This window comes from Anomaloglossus baeobatrachus, chromosome 4, assembly GCF_048569485.1.
Source record: "Anomaloglossus baeobatrachus isolate aAnoBae1 chromosome 4, aAnoBae1.hap1, whole genome shotgun sequence".
Classification (NCBI taxonomy): Eukaryota; Metazoa; Chordata; class Amphibia; order Anura; family Aromobatidae; genus Anomaloglossus; species Anomaloglossus baeobatrachus.
Genome location: NC_134356.1, coordinates 520,984,134 through 521,001,105, shown reverse-complemented (window position 1 = coordinate 521,001,105; position 16,972 = coordinate 520,984,134). Strand labels below are relative to the sequence as shown.

At 49.9% G+C, this 16,972-nt stretch overlaps 1 protein-coding gene across 1 annotated transcript in view; it reads left to right on the top strand.

The window, feature by feature from the left end:
• Positions 1 to 12,407, top strand: part of LOC142303965 (ras and EF-hand domain-containing protein-like) — a 93,031-nt gene extending 80,624 nt beyond the window's left edge. The window contains 4 exon segments of the mRNA XM_075345886.1: positions 7,701 to 7,815; positions 8,523 to 8,633; positions 8,710 to 8,786; positions 11,690 to 12,407. Coding sequence (XP_075202001.1) covers positions 7,701 to 7,815; positions 8,523 to 8,633; positions 8,710 to 8,786; positions 11,690 to 11,786 — 400 coding nt within the window. The 3' untranslated portion in view covers positions 11,787 to 12,407.
• The last annotated feature ends 4,565 nt before the right edge of the window (positions 12,408 to 16,972 follow it).

Here is a 16,972-nt window from a genome sequence, read left to right as displayed (position 1 = left end):
AGCGCTGGTGCTATTATTCACTGCAGCCTTGCTGAGTGAATTTATGTATTGAAAACGGCCGCGCCGGCCGCTGCTGGTTGTTTTTTACATTGTGGCGCGGCTGGGACTTGTGGTGCGCCGGGGGACTTCGGCGTCGGCCGTGCACATAGGACGGCCGCGCTTATTACTCGAGTCCCCGGCTTTGCGGCCTAGTTTTCGTTTCGTTCCCGCCCCAGCCCTGCCAGTCAGAGGAGGGGCGGGACGCTGTACAGTAGCTCAGCGCAGGGAGCTGGAGTCTGCTTTGCATTCTCCAGCCCCCTCTCACTGAACACAGTGAGACGCCGGGTTCCCGCTCTTGGCTGGGGCTCGCCCACGGCCCGCCCCTCTGCACAGGACGGGGAAGAGGAGCCGGCAGCCATTATGGTTTCCACTCTGGGAGAACGGAACCAGTCACAGGTTTTTGGGCGACCTCGCACCCGCTCTTGTGCGGGCGGTAAGCAACTGACACCACTAATGCTGAAGTGGGCTTTTGGGCTGTGTGCTGATATGCTATGCACTGTACTGTACTGTCGCTATTCTGGGCAACAGCAGCAAATAAGCAATGCTGCTGAGGCACAAGCTTTCAATGCTTCTTCGTTTGCATGTGCTGCAGTGTTTACTGTCAGATTGGGCAACAGCAGCAGTAGAGCAATTTGTGCTAAGGCACAAGCTTTCAATGCTGCTTCGCTTGCATGTGCTGCACGGTTTATTGTTATGATATACATTCACTGTATGTCGCTATTCTTGGCTAATGCGCCCAGATAAACAGACAAAAGCAGCAGTAGAGCAATGGTGCTACGGCACAAGTTTTCAATGCTGCTTGACTTGCATTGGCTGCAGTGTTTACTGTCATGCTTGTATGCTATACATTCACTGTATGTCGCTATCCTTGGCTAATGTTCCTGGATAAATAGACAACAGCAGCAGAAAGGCTAGGGTGCTAACGCGCAAGCTTTCAATGCTGCTTGGATTGCATGGGCTGCAGTGTTTACTGTCATGCTGTATGCTATACATTCACTGTATGTCGCTATCCTTGTCTCATGCTCCTAGATAAATAGACAACAGCAGCAGAAGAGCAAATGTGCCAAGCCACAAGTTTTCAATGCTGCGTGTACTACATGTGCTGAAGTGTTTATTTGTACTTCATGCTTGTATGACTATTCACTGTACGGTCGCTATCCTCGGCTAGGCTCTTAGATAGCTAGACAACAACAGCAGAAAAAGACAAGTTGCCAATGCACGGGCTTTCTATGCTGCTTGTACTGCATGTCATACGGTTTCAGGACCCCCAGTGCGTGCAATTGCTCAACCGGGGTCTCTGCTATATGTGGCCAAAGGAACCACCTGTGATCTCTGTCCAGAGACAGGGACGAAGTTGCAGTTTTTCCGCTGATATATTGTCTGTGACTATGACTGACATCTTACAGACTTTGCACCCCAAGCAGACCGTGGGCAATATGGTTGCAATGACCCTGGCCGCCCTGATCTGGAGCATCTCAAGGCGCCAGAGTGATTCCAGGCATCCCAGAGAGCAGGCATCCGACACGGTCGACAGTCCCAGATGGCCTAAGCGGGCTCGCTGGCATTAGCCCTCGACTACATCACTGGTCAAGGTCCCAGCTGGAGTACTCTCTGTACGATGAGGCAGACGTAGCTGTTCAGGACTCTGTTCCTGAGACCGCTCTCAATCCGGATACACCGGATGGTGACGCTATAGTGAATAATCTTATTGCGTCCATCAACGAAAGGTTGGGTATTTCTCCCTCAACTCCTCCAGTGGAGGGGTCAGCTTCACAGCAAGAGAAATCTCTATATATTGAGTACTTGTTTAGCACTCTGACTCCAGAGACGCAGTCCAGAAACGACACGCTTATCACGATAAGCGTTTCTCCGACCGTATTAATGAGACACGTGTCGCTCCCCCTGACGTGGTCAAGCGCTAGACCCAGTATCCAAATGTGGATCCCCCAATCTCCATGCTTGCAGCTAGATCTATAGTTGTAGTGGTGGATAGGACTTCACTTCAAAATGCCATTGACAGGCAGATTGGCCTCTGGTTGCAATCTGTCTATGAAGCTATCGGCAGGTCGGCTGCTCCGGCAGTCGCAGCCGTGAAGGCACTCCAAGCTATTTCAGCTAGTATTGCGCAGAGGGTCGCTGTCACAGGTACTCTCGGTCCCAGCAGCGTCTTTAACTCGCAATGTCGGCATGGCGAATCATGCTGTTATTGCTGTCCGAGACTCTACGAGCCGGACGTCAGTGGCATCCGCCAACTCCGTGTTTTTACGCAGAGGCTAGTAGTTGAGAGATTGGAACAGAGGCTGCTTCCAACGAAGTGCTTAACCAGGTTGCCTTTATCTAGTGATAGTCTGTTGGTAAGGGTTGAATGAAATCATTCAACTATCCAAGACGACTCAAAAAGCCCAGAAGGGCATAGATTCCTAGCGGGCTCAATCACGCCCGGGGAAGGCAGCCGGAGGAACCGCTACCAAAGCGTTTTCCTCATAATTTTCAGCCCTCTCACTCCGCAACCGCGGGGGGGCAGACTCCCCCGCTTTAGCGGCATTTACCTACCGCAGGTTAAGGGCCTGTGAGTGAGAGTCAGTTTGTTTTCAAACTACCGCACCGACCGAGCCGAGGCTCTTCTGCAGGCGGAAAGAGCGGTAATCCCTGTTCCTCTTCAGGAACCAGATACGCATTTTGCCCCGACCTGGTCGTGGTGCCAAAATAGGACGGCTCCTTCCGTCCCGTTCTGGACTTTATACTGCTTAACGAGCACGTGAAAACCAGGCGGTTCCGGATGGTATCACTCCGCTCCGTCATTGCCTCTCTGTCTCAAGGAGTTTTCCTAGCATCAATAGACATCAGGATGCTTATCTACACGTGCCGATTGCTCCGAGGCACCGGCGTTGGCTACGATTCGTTATTAAAGACGAGAATATTTCGTTTCGTAGCCATACCCTTTGGCTGGCGACAGCCCCACGGGTGTTCACCAAGTTCGTGGCAGCAGAGGGAGCAGTCCCGCGCTCTCACGGTCACTCTGTGATCCTTTACTTGGGCAATCTACTGGTCAAGGCACTCTCCTTTAGAAGCATGCCAACACAACCTGAACATGGCGCTGGACCCTTCCCAGAGTTTCGGGTGGGTCTTCAACTTTTCAAGGTTGAACCCAATCGCTGGCATCTCCTGGAGAGTTTTCACACTCTCTCAGCGATAGTGAAGCTTCCGCTGGACAAACAGCGTTCACTACAGACGAGGGGACAGTCTCTCCTTCAAGGAGGCGCCTCATCCAGAGGCGAGCTCTTTTTTTTTTTTTTTTTTTTTTCACGCAGTTTCATCTGCGTCCGCCTCAATAGCACTTTCTTCGCTTATGGGAGGGAAGTCGATGTCCCTACACAGGAACGTGCCACTTTTCCAGACGGTCAAAGACCATCTTCAGAGGAGTCCACTCTTCAACTCAGTGGTCTGGAGCTCTGGGCAGTGTATCTTGCAAGCCTTCCTGCAGTGGCTGGAATGCAAATAGATCCGAATTCAGTCGGACTATCCACAGCGGTGGCATACACCAACCACCAAGGCGGACTACGCAGTCGACAAGACTCCCAAGAGGTCCGGCGGATTCTGCTATGGGTAGAAGACAGAGCATACACCATATCAGCTGTTCACATCCCGGGCGTACGACACTAGGAAGCAGACTTCCTCAGTCGCCAGGGCGTGGACGCAGGGGAATGGGCTCTGCACCCGTTTGTTTGCAAGAATTCTGTAGCCGCAGGATGAAGACGGACGTCGACGTCATGGCTTCTCGGCAACAACAAGGTCCCGATTTTCATGACGCGGTCTTACGATCAAAGAGCTCTGGCGACAGGCACCTTGGCTCAGGATTGGTCACAGTTCCAGCTACCGATTGCTGCCACACCATCCTCGTCGCCCCAGACTGGCCGGGGAGGTCGTGGTACCGAGATCTGTGGCATCTCACCGTCGGTCGACCGTGAGCACGACGTCATTGCCACCATGAGACGGGCTAGCCAGCCGCGGTCTGCCAAGATCTACCACAACTCGTGGAAGATATTCTTATCTTAGTGTTCTGCTCAGGGAGGGTCTCCCTGGCCATCGGCATTGCCTACTTTGCCTTCCCTCCTGCAATCTGGTTGGGAAAGAGGTTGGTCGCTCGGCTCCCTTTAAGGGCAAGTCTCGGCACTATCCGTGTTCTTTTCAGAAGCGTCTAGCACGTCTTCCTAAGGTGCGCACGTTACTACAGGGGGTTTGTCATATTGTGCCCCCGTACAAGCGGCCGTTAGATCCATGGGATCTGAACAGGGTACTAGTTGCTCTCCAGAAGCCGCATTTCGAGCCTCTGAGGGAAGTTTCCCTTTCGCGCCTGTCACAGAAAGTGGCCTTTCTGGTTGCGATCACGTCGCTTCGGCGAGTGTCTAAGCTGGCGGCTCTGTCATTCAAGGATCCCTTCCTAGTGTTCCACCAGGACAAGGTAGTGCTGCGCCCTATTCAGGAGTTTCTCCCTAAGGTTGTATCCGCGTTTCTTCTTAATCGGGATATACCCTTTCCTTCCTTTTGTTCTCATCCGGTTCTCCGGTATGAAAAGGATTTACAGTTGTTAGTTCTGGTGAGAGCACTCAGAATCTACATTTCCCGCACGGCGCCCATGCGCCGCTCTGATGCATTTTTTGTCCTTGTCGCTGGTACGCGCAAGGGGTTGCAGGTTTCTAAAGCCACCATGGCTCGATGGATCAAAGAACCAATTCTTGAAGACTACCGTTCTGCGGGGCTTCCGGTTCCTTCAGGGCTGAAGGTCCATTCTACCAGAGCCGTAGGTGCGTCCTGGGCATTACGACACCAGGCTACGGCTCAACAGGTGTGCCAGGCAGCTACCTGGTCGAGCCTGCACATTTTTCACCAAACATTATCAGGTGCATACCTATGCTTCGGCGGACGCCAGCCTAGGTAGAAGAGCCCTGCAGGTGGCAGTGGCTTCCCCATAGGGGAGGGCTGTCTTGCAGCTCTAACATGAGGTATTTCTTTACCCACCCAGGGACAGCTTTTGGACGTCCCAATCGTCTGGGTCTCCCAATAGAGCGCTGAAGAAGAAGGGAATTTTGTTACTTACCGTAAATTCCTTTTCTTCTAGCTCTTATTGGGAGACCCAGCACCCGCCCTGTTGTCCTTCGGGATTTTTTTTGTTGTTTGCGGGTACACATGTTGTTCATGTTGAACGGTTTTTCAGTTCTCCGATGTTACTCGGAGTTAATTTGTTTAAACCAGTTATTGGCTTTCCTCCTTCTTGCTTTGGCACTAAAACTGGAGAACCCGTGATATCACGGGGGGGTATAGCCAGAAGGGGAGGGGCCTTGCACTTTTTAGTGTAGTGCTTTGTGTGGCCTCCGGAGGGCAGTAGCTATACCCCAATCGTCTGGGTCTCCCAATAAGAGCTAGAAGAAAAGGAATTTACGGTAAGTAACAAAATTCCCTTCTTTGAGTCACCTCCCTCTTCCCAGGTTAAAGATAAACTTAGAAAAAATTACCAAGATATACATTTTCCTCTTGTCTAGTGGGAGTCTGAGGTGGTTCTAAATTGATATTTTTGATTTGGTCTTTTACACACATTGCAATACAAAATGTTTTGTTTTTTTGGGGGTTTTTTTGGTTTTTTTTTGAAGGGTGAACTTCAAAGATTTGTTGTGTAGTGTGTTTTTGTTTTTTGGGGGTATTTTTGAGCAGCGGTGCAATTATTCAGTATCATAATCAACATATACCGTATTTTTCGGACTACAAGACGCACCGGACCATAAGACGCACCCTGGTTTTAGAGGAGGAAAATAAAATTTTAAGCAAAAAATGTGGTCATGACACACTGTGTTATGGGGTGAGGATCTGCTGCTGACACTGTTATGGGGGTAATGTCCCCAAATTCTCTATTAAGGTACCCCACCCTGGTCATGATCCTCCTGCCTTGTATATACAGTATATGTCAGTCATCCTGGTATAGCCCCCATCCTGCTATATACAGTCATCCTGGCATATGGCCGCATCCTGCTATATACTGGCATATGGCCGCATCCTGCTATATAACCCATCCTGGCATATGGCCCCATCCTGCTCATAATATACCCCCATCCTGCTCATAATCTACCCCCATCCTACTCATAATCTACCCCCATTTTGCTCATAATCTACCCCCATCCTGCTCATAATCTACCCCCATCCTGCTCATAATCTACCCCCATCCTGCTCATAATCTACCCCCATCCTGCTCATAATCTACCCCCATCCTGCTCATAATCTACCCCCATCCTGCTCATAATCTACCCCCATCCTGCTCATAATCTACCCCCATCCTGCTCATAATCTACCCCCATCCTGCTCATAATCTACCCCCATCCTGCTCATAATCTACCCCCATCCTGCTCATAATCTACCCCCATCCTGCTCATAATCTACCCCCATCCTGCTCATAATCTACCCCCATCCTGCTCATAATCTACCCCCATCCTGCTCATAATATACCCACATCCTGCTCATAATATACCCACTTTCTGCTCATAATACACCCCCATCCTGCTCATAATACACCCCCATCCTGCTCATAATACACCCCCATCCTGCTCATAATACACCCCCATCCTGCTCATAATACACCCCCATCCTGCTCATAATACACCCCCTTCCTGCTCATAATACACCCCCTTCCTGCTCATAATACACCCCCTTCCTGCTCATAATACACCCCCTTCCTGCTCATAATACACCCCCTTCCTGCTCATAATACACCCCCTTCCTGCTCATAATATACCCCCTTCCTGCTCATAATATTACCCCCATCCTGCTCATAATACACCCCCATCCTGCTCATAATACACCCCCATCCTGCTATATACCCCCATCCTGGTATACGTCCCGCATCCTGTGGCACATAAAAAAATAAATGTTCATACTCTCCTTACCTCACTCACTTCAGCATCGCTCCTCCTCCGTCTCTGTCAGCAGCAGCGCTGCTGATCTGTGTGGAGCTGTCACCATTCCCCTGTAGCATCGTGACGTCGTCCTGTCTGTGCCGGCGGGCAGCTGCGCGTTGACATGTGCGCACAGCGATGACGCCATCGCTGTGCTTGCCGCTAGTCTCCACACAGCCGCCGCCACAGACAGGACGACATCTTAGTGCTGCAGGGATCGTGGCCGGTGAGTTGTACTGATTTACTGCACCCTGCGCTGATGATGATGTGCGGGGGGCAGTGAATACAGCTGCACATGATCACTCCAGGCTGTAGTTGCCAGGGGTGATCATGCGGGCTGGCTGTTTACTATGCGTGAACCCCCTGCCCATCACCCCGCCCACCTGTCAGCGCCGAGAAATGGGCGGGACGATGGGCGTGCATATTAAATGAGCGGGTCCACATGGTCATGGCAGGCTGCTACAGCCTGCTCGTGCCCCCCATGATTCGCTCCACCGCAGCACCCTCATTCCCCGCCACCCTACATTTAGACTATAAGACGCACCCCCCACTTTCCCCCAACATTTGAAGGAAAAAAGTGCGTTTTATAGTCCGAAAAATATGGTAATTTCCAGTTGACAAAAAAATTGTTCATGAAGAGGAGGATCGTCCTGGGTTTTCATTTTAATCCCTGCATTTGGTCATATTGTTTCATACACATTGTCTGTAATCTTTTCCTAGATTTCGCAGTATAGCAAAGTCTTATTTCCGTAAAGCACACGGGGTGCTGCTTATGTACGACGTCACATCCGAATCCAGCTTCCTCAATGTACGACAATGGATTGATGAGATCAAGGTATATAATATAATGCTGATCTTTTAAGCTTGTTGATAAACTGTGTTCATTATTCAATTACAGTCACTTATTACAACTATGAAGCCACAATAAATCCAGTTGCTGTGGGAAAAGCTGCACAAGTTTTCATTAAAACCCGTAAACCAACGGGATATGGATATGGAATAACTTCTGATCACTGGGACCCTGACCAATCCTGAGAGCTAGTGCGCTGAAGCACTCTGAGTGGTGCGGTGGTTGATCATGTACACTCCTACTCCATTCATCCTTATGGAAGGGCTGAGCACTGTGCTCTGCTTTCTGCAACAGTTGAATTAGGAATGAATAGAGCGGCAATGCCTGTGATCGACCACCGCCCCTGTTCTTGTATCATTGAAGTTCTTGCAGACCCCCAGCGACCGGGAAGTTCTCCCATATCCCACAGATCCGGTATTCTCAAGTTTGGAAGTTCACATTTGAACTCGTTAGTTATTACACATTTTGGCCCATTTAGCCTCTACAGCCTGTTGTACTGTTTGTTTCAAACACTACTGCAAAAATGTTATCCTATAATGCATGTATTTACCTAAAGGAAAAATATATATATTGCCGTCAAAGTTGTCCACATCCTTTTGACCCACTCATCCTATACATTCCTGTAGTTCTTTTTTTGCTGTTAGTAGTTGGTTTTGTTCACCACCTCCCTTTTGGTGTGCTCCATATTACAGAACTCCTGTGATAGGTCAATCCCACTAATGCTCATAGGCAATAAGACGGACTTGAGGGCAGAAGGCAGTGAGTCTGGAATTCCAACTGCAATGGGGGAGAAGTTGGCTATGGTAAGCTTGGAATAATGCCAGCTGTCTAATCCATGAAGTATAAAGTGTGCAGAGCTTATGTCTGGTGTATTTACAGGCCTATAGCTCCCTCTTCTGTGAGACCAGTGCCAAGGACGGCACCAATGTCGTAGAGGCTGTGCTTCATCTAGCCAGGTAATGTCTCCCTATAAAACCAGCTCCTTTAAAGGTTTAGTAAGCAAATATGTTACTGCAAGATAGTGTCAGCAGGATTCCAGATACCAAGACTGGAGAGGCGGGGGACGGGATGGTATGATGCACTGTCGGGTCTGCATCCCGTTATAAACAGAGTTGCTTAGGCTGCTTTCACACTACGTTTTTTGTTTTTTTTTAACATCCGTCATGAACGTTTTTTTAACGCAAAAACGGATCCAGTGCAAATGCGTTTTCATTTCAATGCATTTGCAATGGACTCGCATCAACATGCGTTCACCTGCGTTTGCGTGCGTTATAGTGAGGATCCAGCAACTTGCAGTTTTTTAACTTTTTTCAAAAGCGCTACTTGCAGTATTTGGACGCAGCTCAAAAACGCTACAAATTGCTAGATCCTGACTATACTGCATACAAACGCATGTGAACGCTGGCATGCTGATAGACAGACAGGATCCTGCTTGCTCTACTGAGCATGCACAGAAACCAACCTCGCGTGATCAGTCCCTCTCTCCCCCTCCCTCTCTCTCCACCTCCCTCACTCCCCCTCCCTCTCTCTCCACTCTCCCCCGCCTGAGAGCGGAGGACGCTCATAACCAAGGTAAACATCGGGTAACCGCGGTCTTAGTTACCCGATGTTTATCTTGGTTACGTGTGCAGGCAGCCCGGCTCCTAGCAGCTGCAGACGCTCGTAACCAATGTAAATATCGGGTATCCAAGCAAGTTACCCGATGTTTACCTTGGTTACGAGCCTCCGCAGCTGTCAGAAGCCGGCTCCCAGTCTCACGTTCAGTTCCCCTCACTTCTGATCACATGACTCCAATGCCCACCCATAAACTTAAAGTGACAGGATCCTGCAAAATAACACATGCGTTTTTTTTTGCTGTAAAAGCAGGATCCTCTTTTACAGCAAAAAAACGTTCATGACGCATGTTAAAAAAACGTAGTGTGAAAGCAGCCTTAGATTAACACCTATGGGCATAGGCCACTGCTCTACTATATCATCCCCCCCTTAAAACCTGAAGCTTTATACCTGCTTAAGGCAGAGCCATGTGTCCAGATGGTATTTGTCTCAGTGTGTTGGCTATAATACTGCTCAGTTTAGTAATAGTGTCACCTCTTATTAAAAGGTTGTCTTGTGTTGTTCCTGGAGTATAAGTAATATATAAGAAAAATAAAATTGAGATATTTTAGGCCTGATTTACTCAGTGTAGATTTGGTGCTTTTTATCAGAAGACTAAACCATCTTTTTAATGTTTGCAATCTCTCGGAGTTCAGACCTCTGAATCCTATGGCTGTGTGCGCACGGTGCCTTTTTGATGTAGTTTTGGTGCAGATTTGTCACAAATCTGCATGCATATCACTATGCCAGCAAAGTCGATGAGAATTCTGAAGTGTTGTGCGCATGTTGTTTTTTTTACTTGCACATTTGGGACAGAAAATAATCTGCAGCATGTCAACTGTTGGTGCGTTTTTGCTTGCATTTTATTTAGCCCTTCCACCAAATCGCTTCTTGAAGAAAAACATGCCCTTTTTTTTTTTTTTTTTTTTTTTTTTTTTGGTGCGTTTTTCTTCCAGAAGGTGCAGGTTTGATGCAAAAAAATTTCTGCACCAAATACTTAACGTGTGCACATGGCCTTACTGCGTGCAAAACTTCAGCTGTTGGGAATCTTCTGGTATTGCCAGTGAGAGTGGGTGGTTCCGCGACCACAAGTATCTGTTTTGCATAACTTCCAGCCATATTCTAACCTAGTTTTCATGACCTCGCTAAAGTCACTTGTATTCAGCCAGGTCGAGCAGATCTACTTGTAAGGCTAAGTTCACATTTCCGTTGTTTTGCATCAGTCACATGCATCGCTTGACGCATGTGACTGATGCGTTGTAGAACGGATGACAAAGAACAGAATTCTTTGTCGGACTCCGTTGTGTGTGGGGGGCGGAGCGCAAGGGAGCGGAGTTCGGGGTGGGTGGAGCCGAGCGGGGCCGTGGCACTGAGGACGTCAGTGCCGCGGGGACTGCAGGGCTGGGGACAGGTGAGTGAGTGTGTGAGTACATGCTGAGTGCGGGAGGGGGTGGAGCCGAGCGGGGAAGTGTCAGGCTCCCTGCACAGCCAGGGTAAATATCGGGTAAAAGCAAAGCACTTTTTGCTTGGTTACCCGATATTTATCTTGGATACCAGCGTACACCGCTTAGCGCTGGCTCCCTGCACACATAACCAGTGTAAATATCGGGTAACTAACCAAAGCGCGTTGCTTGGTTACCCGATGTGTATCCTGGTTACGGGTGCAGGGAGCCAGAGAGCGCATGTGCAGCAAAATCCTATGGATCGCGCTGCTCAAAAAACGTTACAGGCTGCGTTGCTCCCGCCCGGCGGTCAGTTAATAAACGACTGACTGCGACGCAGCGGATGCAACGCAGCATCATCAGTCGCAACCTGTCACTAATAGAAGTCTATGGGGAAAAACTGGATTCCTGCAAAATATTTTGCAGGATACTGTAATTCCTCAAGGCGACGGATTGTGACTGATGCAAAACAACGGAAGTGTGAACCTAGCCTTAGGTGGCTGGAAGTATGCAAATAGCTTGTCACATTACCACCTGCTCTTGGCAATACAGGAGAATTGTGACAGCATGAGCTCCACACAGTGTAAGGATTCAGAAGTCTGCAGTCACCTTTTGACTGCAGACTTTTATTACTAGACCAGACAACCCCTATAAGCCCAAACAGGGAATGGATTCTAAACGGATAAATGACAGGCTTCCAGTTCACCTTTTTGTTGAGTCTACTCCCACTTTTAGGTTGAAAAAGGTATCACAAAATCTGCATTATGTGAACATGACCTTACTGGTGCAATATCAGTCATGTGACTTACATTTTGTCTTTCTAGGCAAGTAAAGAAAACTGTGGATGTATCCAAGGAAAACTCTGAGCCTGTGACTAAACTCAGTATTCCGGAGAAGACGTCTAGCTGCTGCAAGATTTAACTTCATGTCCTCTGCAGCCGGGATGTCGTCCTCTGCACACGATGGAATACACACACTATGGAAGATGCTTCAGATTAATCTGATTACGATGATGGCAGAATTTCCACCAATATGGAAATCTTTACATTTTAACAAGCATTTAATGTTCATTTCTAGCACTTAATTGTGAGCTCTCAGGGAAAAAGCACTGTATATTGTTATTGATAATTAATCCCGTTTTCTACGTCATTTGGATGTATTTTTAGGACTTCACTGCCTGTACATTTGGGTGGTTTGAGAATTTCAAGACTGATATTTTAACGTTCTGTTGACTTCTCAGCTGAAATTATTGTTAAAGTGACCAAAAAGGATAATTCTCAAGGTGACATTATTTTAGTATAAAACTTGTTCTGTGAAATTTCATGTGTTCCCGTGACACAAGGCAGAACAGAAGAGAAATGCTCCTCTATGAGGTCTTTAATGTTTATGTACTTACTGCAAGTTTCTGTTGCACCGTGGTAATTCCGGAATGGGCACCCTACATATATCATGGAGACAACCGTGGACTACATGTTCTGATAGGACTGCAGCATATAGGACTATGAACCTTTTTATGGTAAATAAAGCTTTTATTTAACTATTTGGGATAGCATTTGTCATATTTTCTCATTCACCTTTTAGAAAGTTTATTTTGTACTCAGAATTAAAAATTAATCAGTGGTCAGAGGCATATTTGGTGCAAAAACCTCCAAATCATTTCAAACAAGTTTGCAGTGATTGAGTATGGTTCCCACGGACCGAAAAGTTTACTATAATGTACCCAACAAAATTGCCATAAATATAGGGGAAATCTAGCCCTGTCAGGCTTGCAATTTATTAGTAGGTTCATGTCTAAACAAATTACTGTATTTTTTGTTTTATAAGGCACACCGGATTATAAGACTCACCCCAAATTTAGAGATAAAAAGGGTATGCTGCAGGCGCTGCGGTGGGGGCTGTGCTGGCTGCATTGAAGGCTGTGCTGACTGTGGGGAGCAGGGCGGTGCGGCGGGTGTCACGGTAGCTCTGTCAGCGGTGCGGGCTTCAAAGAAATGGCACCCAGAGTCAGTGCATGTACAGATTGAGCTCTCAGCTTAATGTCAAGCCAAGATCTCTTCTGCGCAAGCGCCACCTCCCAGGCCCCATTTTCCTTAAGTTTGCTGTTGAGAGATCAATGGGTTGGAGGCAGCGCGTGCGCAGATGAGATCTCGAGCCAAGAGCGCTATCTGCGCATGCGCCGACTCCGGGCGCCATTTTGAAGCCCGCACCGCCGAGAGAGCAGCTCACTTGCCGCACTGCCCTGCACCGCACATCAGCCAGCACAGCGCCCATTCTCTACCTCCCAGTAAATTAAATTTGCATTAAAAGACGCACCCCTCATTTTCCTCCCAAAGCACATTTTTCTCCAGCACATTTGTCTCCAACTCTAATGTATCGAATTCCAAATTTTGGTTTGGTTTTTTAAGGAATTTCAATTTTTTTTCTGTGGTTTTTGCTTTTAATTTTGTTATAGGGACTTGCAAGATAGGAGGAACCTTGACATGGCTTGGAAGCTTGCGGATTTTAGCCAAATTATTGACCAATACCTTATTTGTTATATGCATATTTTTGCACTTTATACAGTCATATGAAAAAGTTTGGGCACCCCTATTAATGTTAACCTTTTTTCTTTATAACAATTTGGGTTTTTGCAACAGCTATTTCTTTATCGCTTCATTGGGGGACACAGAGACCATGGGGTTGTATGCTGCTGCCACTAGGAGGCGACACTAAGCAAAACAAGAAAAACTCCTCCTTTGCAGTATACACCCACCAACTGGCAATCGTTCCTCAGTTTAAGCTTAGTGTCCATAGGAGGTGGACACACTTGGGGCTGCTCCCAGCCCCTTAGGTTTGTATTTTTAATTTTTTCCCCTTTTTCGTTTCAGATACAGCTCGTCGGGCGACAGGGTGTAATAGCTCACCCTGCTCTCCCCCCTAGAGACCAGTCGCACAGAAGTGGGGTCCGTCCGCCACTTCCGTTGTCCTCCGTGTCTGTCTGGCAGGACCCTACCCCCCTAACATTCCCAAGACTGTTTGGGGGGCATCCGCACAAAGGGACAGGCGGATGGTCCTTGCCCCCCTCCCCCTGCACGCTCGCCCTCCACAGCCGGCCTGATCAGGGAGGGGAGACGAAAAATTATCAGAAGATACACGTCTCCCTACATATTTCCCAGGAGGCCAGGATCAAGCACAGGATCAGGAGGACTTTCAGCCATCGGGACAGGTACCCATCCCTTGTCCCCGGGTCATGGGGGGGGCTCCGTTTTTAATTTAAAAAAAAAAGGGGGAAAAGAAGGAATTAAGATCCATAGCACAGCTTACCCCTGGTCAGTCCCCCTTCAGACAGGCTCTGCCCCCGCTTTCATCCTCGGTGCCGTTCTCCGGCTCCCCTGCGGCCTCATTCCAAAATTTAGCCCCCGGCTTCTCTCCAGGCCTAGCTCCCGTCCGGCCACGCCCCCTCCCGGCCGGCCTATCGCGCGGCTCCTTCCTTCCCAGCAGGCCCGCCCGCTCTAGCAGCCATTCCCTGCAGGCCTCTGCGCGCGCGTTCTGTCCACTCACGGCTCTCCTTTCTCTTAGCCAATCCCTGCTCCCAGCAGCGCGCCGTTTTTTCGCGCTTCTCTCCTGCTCCTCCCCCAGCCCGGACACCCTCAGCAGCGCCATTACAGCCTGCGATCCCTCTGGGCAGCGGCAGCGTTCCGGTGCAGCTTCCCACATAGTATCCTGCAGCTCTCCGGAGCCCCCACCTCTGCTCCCTCAGCCTGCAGCTTCAGGACACAGCGCCAGCTTCAGACAGCAGCACCAGCACACACAGGACGCCAGAGTCTGGGTAAGCTCTGCCACTGGGAGGCAGCTCCTTCCCCAGTCCCCATCCTCCTGGCATCCTCTGCTCTGTTCCTTCTCTCTCCTTTCTCTCTACCTGCTGTCCCATGTCCAGCACAAGAGCGACCCACTCTCAGCCACAGGCCATAGTACTTCACTTCGCCTGCACCTCTTGTCTAAAAAAGTTTCCCTCAGGGCAGTCCTCCCCCCATCTGCCTAGCCTGTAGCACCCCTAGCATGACTACTACGGAGCTCCCCACCGCCCGTAACAAGGACTCGGCCCCCATGCCTGGGTGAGCCTCAGCTCTCTCTCAGTCCGTGGACAACCTAACTAAGATGTCTCAAACCTTAGCCTCGGCCATAGAGCGTCTGCCCGCCTCCACCTCTGGAGTCCCCCCGGTGACCCAGAGCGAGTCTGAGCCCGCAGCGTCTCCAGCCCGGCAGGGCAGAACACACAGGAGGTCTAGGAAGCGGTCCTTCTCGGGGTCATCCTCCAGCTCCCCTAGCCCCTCTATGGCCTCCAGAGCAATACGCTCTCTATCTCCTACCTCATCTGCGGCAGCCCCAGATTCGGACCAGGACTCCGTTTCTGACTCCGATCTGGACTCTGAACATATCTCCAAGCTGACCAGTATGGTGGACAGTCTGGTCATTGCTGTCAATCAGACCCTAGAGGTGAAGGATGTATATCCGGCTCCTACCAGTCAATCGGTCCCTTTCAAAAGGGCCAAGAAACTGCCAAGAAGCTTTGGCAACCACAGGGAGTTTGAGGACGTTTTCTCTAGACAGTGGGAACTTCCCGACAAGCGTTTCCAGAGGCGCAAGCGGACACAGGTCCTTTATCCCTTTCCACCGGAACTTCTTCAGAAGTGGTCAGTGGCTCCTTCAGTGGATCCTCCGATCTCCCGACTTTCGTCCAGCACCACCTTGCCGCTGTCTGATGGCGCCTCCCTCAAGGATCCCTCGGACAGGACCATAGAATCCTTAGCCAGGTTGGCCTTTGAAGCCTCCGGCTCCGCCATCACTCCAGCCTTTGCATCCACCTGGGTCTCCAAGGCTGTCTCCGCCTGGGCAAAGCTCCTTCGGCGTGGTATCCTGGCTAAAGCTCCCAGACCCGAGCTGGCAGATCTCGCAGATCAGATCGCACATGCCGGAAAGTATCTAGTTGCTGCGTCCCTCGACTCTGCTGCTTCCGCAGCCCTGGCAGCCGGCAACATTACTGCAATCCGCAGAGCCTTGTGGCTTAAAGCGTGGACCGCGGACTCAGCATCCAAAAAGTCTCTCTCCAGTCTTCCCTTTTTTGGTGCCAGACTCTTCGGAGAAAAGCTGGACAAGATCATCTCTGAGGCTATGGGGGGCAAGAGTACCTTCCTTCCCCAACGGAAGATCCCCCGTGCCCCTCCAAAACGGCGGGCTTTTCCCTTTCGCCAATTTTCTACCAACACACGTCGGGAGCGGTCCCCAGCACGTCAGGAGAGACGGAAGCCCTCCTTTAAGGCAACACCCCACTGGCGTTCCTGGTGTTCCCATGGCCAGCAGTCCAAGCCCTCCAGATCCAACAGATTCTCCTCCGCATGACTGGGCTCCCGTCCCCGGATCCTCATCCAGGGTCGGCGGTCGTTTCCGCATGGTCAGAAGCGCGTGGATTTCCGTGATAGACGACGCCTGGGTCCGAGACGTCGTCTCTCACGGCTACAAGATAGTTTTCTTCTCTCCCATGCTCACGCTTCGTCAAGTTCAAACCCCCCCCAAGGATCCCTCGCTCACCAAGGGCTTCTTCACAGCCATCCAGTCCATGCGAGACTCTGGGGTCATCACCCCTGTCCCCCCTCAAGACAGATTCCGGGGTTTTTATTCAAACCTCTTCGTTGTCCCGAAGAAAAATGGCACAGTCCGTCCCATTCTGGACCTCAAGCGCCTCAACAGGCGGGTCCGTCTCCGTCGATTCCGCATGGAGTCTCTGCGCTCAGTAATAGCATCCATGGAACCCAGGGAGTTCCTTTGTTCGGTGGACATCCAGGACGCCTATCTCCACATCCCGATCTTTCCAGCTCATCAGAGATTCTTACGCTTCGTGGTTCAGAAGCAACACTTTCAATTCACAGCTCTCCCATTCGGGCTCTCGACAGCTCCCAGAGTCTTCACCAAGGTGATGGCAACTGTCATGGCTATTCTTCGGACCCGGGGAATTCTAGCCATCCCGTACCTGGACAACATTTTGATTAAGGCTCCCTCGGCGTTGGAGTGCCGCGACAGTCTCAACATCACTCTGGATACTCTAACCCGTCTCGGCTGGTTGATCAACA